The 6604-nt window shown below is 36.4% G+C and overlaps 1 protein-coding gene across 1 annotated transcript in view; it reads left to right on the forward strand.

Annotated features, from left to right (window-relative positions):
* LOC107562182 (serrate RNA effector molecule homolog) overlaps positions 1-1899 on the forward strand; it is a 22042-nt gene extending 20143 nt beyond the window's left edge. Inside the window, exons 15-17 of the mRNA XM_016246769.1 lie at positions 1059-1154; positions 1487-1589; positions 1713-1899. Coding sequence (XP_016102255.1) covers positions 1059-1154; positions 1487-1589; positions 1713-1788 — 275 coding nt within the window. The 3' untranslated portion in view covers positions 1789-1899. The remainder of the gene's footprint in view (positions 1-1058; positions 1155-1486; positions 1590-1712) is intronic.
* The last annotated feature ends 4705 nt before the right edge of the window (positions 1900-6604 follow it).

A 6604-nucleotide genomic window follows, 5' to 3' on the forward strand; every position in this document is an offset into this window, starting at 1 on the left:
TCTGTGTGCTTTGTCGTTTTCATGTTGGAAGGTAAACCTTCATTGACCGCTTTCTGGCAGAGGGCAGCAGATTTTCCTCAAGAATTTGACTGTATTTTGCCCCATCCATGTTTCCTTCTATCCTGACGAGTGCTCCAGTCCCTGCTGCAGAGAAACAGCCCATAACAGGATATTTACTGGAGTAATGCTGTTATTTGGATGATGAGCTGTATTGGATTTCTGCCATTAATTCCATTTTAGTCTCATCTGCCTCAGAGGTGCGTTTTGGCAAAGCTCAGTCATAACTGCATGTGGCCTTTCTTGAAGAGTGAGTTTTTTCCATACAAGCCACATTTGTGGAGAAATTGTTATATTTTTGTCACATGCAAACAATGACCACTCTTTGTCATAAATTCCTGAAACTCTTGGTCGCTTCTCTGATCAGCTTCCTCCGGCTCTTTCATCCAGTTTGGAGAGACGTCCTGATCCAGGAAGGGTCTGTTTTACCAAATACCTTCCACTTCTTAATGATAGACTTCACTGTGCTTCTAGGCATTGATAAAGCCTTTGAAGTATTTTTCTCCATCTCATGACTTGTGCCTGTCCACAACTTTATCCCAGAGATCTTTTGACGGTGTCTTGCCACCCATACTTTATTGTTTGCTTCAGTTGCACTACCAAGGACTGAAATGCTCCAGGAAAGCTCTTTTCATGCTGAGCTGATCAAAATGAACACCGCTGATCACAGTCGAAAGTCAGATGGCTTTGTGTGCCATTGAGAAGGTGATGAGCTACACCTGATTGAGTTTACAAGTCATTTTTAGGAGGAGGTGATCCTTTTTTCAGTGATTCTGTTTTAAATTGTTTTTCTGACATGTTGGTGTTGTATCTTTCACTTGGATGTTATAATTTGCACTGAGTAAATACAGCTGGATAAAAAAACTGTCTGTCTTCTTTTCAGGCTGCAAAGCAACAAAATGTAATTATTTTAAAGGGGGTGATTCTTATCTATACCCACTGTATATCGGAAGAAAAATTGCATTAACCAAAGCTTTTCAAATTTTTCTTTCTCTTGTTAGGAGTGCTTTCACCTGGAGGTCTTCCGTTCCCACCTCAGGGTCCTCAGGGTCTCATGGGTTTTGGCCAGCCCAGACCGCCAGTTATGGGTTATGGAGGTGTGTGTTAAAGTAGTAAAGTCAGAGTGAAAATGGCCTTGAAGCTTTGGCATTTTCAGGAAGTCGTGATGTGATTTGCATCGCAGTTTATCAACAAGGGTGCAACCATAAAACATTGATACATCTAGCCTTTTCCTTTATTCAAAATTATCTAAGCTTTTGAAATTTCTCATGGTCATACCAAACTGAAAATTTCATGGATTTATATATTCTAGTTTTCAGGCCAAGTGAAGTCATTGAAATTATTATTATTTTTTTTTTTTTTGAAGTCGAATTATTGTAGTGCATCTGTAAAACCATATTTTAGAGGTGTTTCTTTGACACTTTAACAGGGGGTCCTCCTTACCCACCCAACCAGTATGGTGGAGGCGGCAGGGGCAACTACGACAACTTCCGTGGACAAGGCGGTTACCCTGGAAAACCTAGAAACAACCGGTGAATTTCTTTTGTATTTCAGTTTTATTTTAATTGCAGTTAGGGAACGGAAGTGATAGTTTTAGAAGCTCTTTCAAGGATGATGATAGACTAAATCTAATAAAATGTCGCTGTCTTTTCCAGAATGATGCGTGGGGATCCTCGAAATATCATTGAATATCGCGATTTAGATGCCCCAGATGATGTGGACTTCTTTTAGAGCTCCAGTTTTATTCTTTCCATTTTAATCCTTTCTTTTTTTTTTTTTACAGTTGTCTCAGCATTTTCTTTTTTTGCATTTGTTGCAGAAGTTGCCCCTTACTGTCTTCTCTTGTTCATTTGGATCCCTTTTGTGTGCTGTATTGGTTTTTAAATTAAATGTTATATACAATTTTTTTTATTTTATTAAATTACAATGATTTCTATATTTAAAAACAGCAAAATCATGTTTTCAGTAAAGCACTTGCAATGGAAGTAAACTCTTAGCATTGCAGACGGGCTAAAAAATGGGTCGCTTGGATTAATTTAAAAAGCCAGTTTATTTGATCCATATCTTTATTTTAAATGGACCTTTTAGAGGATGCATTAGTTTGACAGCCACTCATCAGTTTAAAAAGAGGCCTGCTGATTAGTATTTAATGCACAAGTCCTAAAAAGCAAGATACTGGATCATTCAGGGCAGACCTGATCACAGTTATAGGTCATGTTTTGGGCATGAATTACTCCCTCTTCCCAAGTTCATTATATTTTTACAAAGTGCAAGCTCAGCACATGCAACATCTTTCACACGCATACAGCAGGGTCACACTGTAAATCTGATGTTCAAAGTCTAATTTAAACATTAAAATAAACTTAGGATGTTGAGAAGTTTAAAAAAAATTATGAAAAAATGCTACAAAATTATTTAAGATTCTGCACTATTTGTATGATAATCAAATGCAGATGTTTATCTGAACATTTAAAAATGACTATGTACTGTATAAACACAGCATGTATTTAAAAAAGAGGGAGCTTATTGGCACAGTGGCTAACCAGAAAAAATGTCAATTCATGCCCAAACGGTTGCCGACCCTTGGCCTACAGTGTAGAAATTACATATTGGTCATAAGACTTGTCATGAAGAAAATTCATATGGGGTGAAAAAAAGGTCTCAATAACAATCCTCCAAGACCAAATTCAGAATACACTTCCTTTATATAGTAGTCATGTTGCTTATAAACATTCAGTTCCACTTTATGAAGAACTAAAATCTACAGAATCCTAACTACAAGCAGCTTCTTACTGTCTCAGGAAAAGGAAATGAATTACACTGAAGAATACAGAAAAATGGAGATGGAGTGTGAACCAAGGAATTCATTTCAGAGAGGTTTGAAATATTTATGTATTTGCGTATATTTATTTATATCATCCCAAATTTGTAAACAGTGAACTTCAACTATTAAATCACATTCATGTGCTAATTAAAGTTATGAATGCTTTGTGCTGATGCATGCATCATTAACATTATTGCTTGTACATTATACCGCCTGTAAAAAATAAAATAATTTAAACGACTTAAAACAGGTTTTATGAAGGTAAATGTAAAACCTTTGAAGACCTTTTTTATGACCAATTAATGAAAATGTAAGGAATAAATTAAATACAACACAACACATCAATATGTTCTCTGAATGTAAATGTTTAGGGAGCACGTAATGAGTTGTATTGGCAACTTCCAACATATCTCTATTACTTTTTAATTAATTTTCCAAATAAATAAATACTAGCTAATGGCTTGAACAGCTCTGCTCCCAATCTCTAGAATACTGAAATAGCTTTTACTGTAAATTCTGATCACGCTGTAAAAATAGTTCATCCTCACTATTTTTGTCTTGTTTTCCAGTGCAAATGAGAACCTCACCCTCAAGTCATCCTAGGTGTATATGACTTTCTTCTTTCAGACGAATCCAGTTGGAGTTATATTAAAAATTGTCTTTGGTCTTTCGAGCTGTTTCATGGCACTCAGCGGGTGTTGCATGCATCAGTCCAAAAGCAGTTAAATAAAAAGCGCCAATAATCACATCAAAATCAAAACTTAATAATCACTTTAATGTAGCTTGCGCCAACAGTTGTACACAGGAAGCAGTTCCGGGCGGATGACGTATGAGTTCAGCGCTGCGCATGCACCGCTCAGAAGTGACGAACGCAGAAGCGCAGTGGAGAGATCAAAACAAAACAACGGTCACTAATTAGAAGTACAAAACGAGGATTTGTAAAGAAGAATGTCGGAGGATTTTGATATAAGCCAAGAGGAGACTGGTTTTCTTTTGCTAAAGTAAGGAAACTTTGCTTCCTTTGCTCCTGTTAACAAACGTTGGTTTTCACGAGACTCACCGGCGCATGCACAACGCTGAACTCATACGTCATGCTCCCGGAGCTGCTTCCGTGTACAACAGTGAGCGCAAGCTAGATTAAAGTGATTATTACGTTTTGAATATGGATATTTTTCTTACAAAAACACATCGATTATCCACAGAAGGCCTTTGTTCACCCCCCGGAGCCATGTGAGACACTTTTTTTATGGATGGGTGCTTTTTATTTAACTGCTTTTGGACTGATGCATGCAACACCCGCTGAGTGCCATGAAACAGCTTGAAAGATCAAAGACAATTTTTAATATAACTCCGACTGGATTCGTCTGAAAGAAGAAAGTCATATACACCTAGGATGACTTGAGGGTGAGTAATTTATGGGCTAATTTTCATTTTTGGGTGAACTAACCCTTTAAAGGGATACTCCACCCCAAAATGAATTTTCCAAACCCGTAAAAGCTTCGTTCATCTTCGGAACACAATTTAAAAATAACGACTTTATTCAACAATTCGTCTCTTTTCATCTCAACAATTTGTCTGTCCGCATCACCGTAGCGCCATTTTGGAGAATAATCGTTATTTTTGTTTTCTTCGCGTACAAAAAGTATTATCGTCGCTTCATAACGTTACGGTTGAACCACTGATGGCAGATGGACTATTCTGACGATGTCTTTCATACTTTTCTGGATCTTGACAGTGTAAGTTACTTGGCAGTCAATGGGACAGTCACAAGCCTCCCGGTTTTCATCCAAAATATCTTAAATTGTGTTCCGAAGACGAACGAAGCTTTTACGGGTTTGGAACGACATGAGGGTAAGTGACTAATGACAAAATTTTCATTTTGGGGTGGAGTATCCCTTTAAATTTGATCAAACCAAATTTAAGACATTTAAGGGCCCACGGGAACCCTGTAATATGATTAAATTAATATCTCATCCTAGCAAATTAATCCTTCTCATTCTGTCTTAAAAATTCAACAGTCAACAAGAATCACACTGATGAACTGTAATACAACACACGTGTCTTCCTGTGAACTATTTAATCATGTGAAAACTTAAAGGTTAGTCTTTTGGCTAAAGTGTGTATTTGAATGTACAAATACTTTTGTGGTAGTTGTCATTATGCCACAAATGTAGAGCTCTGCTTATATTTACCTTGAAACATTCTTATAACTTTTTAATGAAATCTCATATTAGATGCATTTGGTTGACATCTACTTATCAATATGTTTAAGCAATAAAAGAGGTCTGGCCACTGGTATTTTCATGCAGATTGTACTAAAAGAAAGGTGCAGGATTTTTCATGGCAGACTTCATGCTTCATTTTCACAGTAACTCCATATTTAATTATAGCCAAAATGGTTAGGTCAAAATTTCATAGGAATTATTTTCACTTCCCTAGTTCAGTTTTGTTTTTGCATGTTTAAAAGTCCAAGATCAGCACAACAGCAGTATTTTGTTAATTCAACCAAATTATTTTAGTCTTTCACTAACAGTGATACTTCAAATGGTAAAAAGGAAAATTCCCTACAGCCGTCACAAACATAAAAAAAGTCAATGCACAGGGCAGGACTACCGTGCAAAAGTCTTAGGCCACTAGTATTCTGATCTGATCTGATCTGATCATCATCCAGTCTGTCTGAGATTACATGAAGAAAAAGAACAAACTGAGACAGACTAAATCCAGAAGAGCTGTGGCAACGTCTCCAAGATGCTTCAAAAAACCTTCCTGCAAAGCTACAGTACTGTTAAAAGTGTTAGGCACTTGTGTAAAAATGCTGCTTTCAAAAATAATGTCATAAATATATTTTATTGATCAATTAACTTCTATTAACAAAATCAAATCAATATTTGGTGTGACCATCCTTTGCATTTAAAACAGCTTTTGTCCTTGCTACACTTGCACATAGTTGTTCAGGAAGCTTTGCAGGAAGGTTTCTTCAAGCATCTTGGAGACGTTGCCACAGTTCTTCTGGACTGAGTCTGTCTCAGTTTGTTCTGTTTCTTCATGATGATTCTTCTTAATGATGATGAAGATCAGATCTCTGTGTGGAGCACTGGCTGCTGTCAGACTCATTGTGCAAACAAAGATCTCACTGGATTATTACCATTAATGGCAAAAGGAATGTTTGGAAATGTAAACTGATATTTCGTACACTGTAAACCCCAATGTTGTCATTAAGTTAGCTGTACTTAAAAAAATCAGTTAATTCAATGAGAATACCACATTAGGTGAACTCAATTAAACTGAGTTGTCAATTTCCCGTTACTCAATTAAACTGAGGGAATCACTTTCCTCAAATAATTTGAGTAGTCTCAACTTATTAGGGTTTATAGTGTACTGACACGAGCAAAAGATAGAAATAACTGACTTAAAACCATTTTTTGTTGGTGAAAATAGTAGTGGCCTGTATGGGGGTAGAATTGTTGCTTAATTCCAAATAAATAGATTATGATCCACAAATAAATAGAATGAGATCCACAAATAAATCTTAAAGTTTCACAAACATGAATTAAATTCACAAATAAATAAAATGAGATTTGCAAATAAAAAACATATTCACAAATATATATTTATGTCACAACCACAACTTTGCCTGGCATTTATTTGTGAATCGCGTCCTGTGCATTTGTAGATAGCTGCAGGCATTTGTGAATCGCGTCCTGTGCATTTGTAGATAGCTGC

Source organism: Sinocyclocheilus grahami, unplaced genomic scaffold, assembly GCF_001515645.1.
Source record: "Sinocyclocheilus grahami isolate Dianchi unplaced genomic scaffold, SAMN03320097.WGS_v1.1 scaffold811.1, whole genome shotgun sequence".
NCBI classification, from domain to species: domain Eukaryota; kingdom Metazoa; phylum Chordata; class Actinopteri; order Cypriniformes; family Cyprinidae; genus Sinocyclocheilus; species Sinocyclocheilus grahami.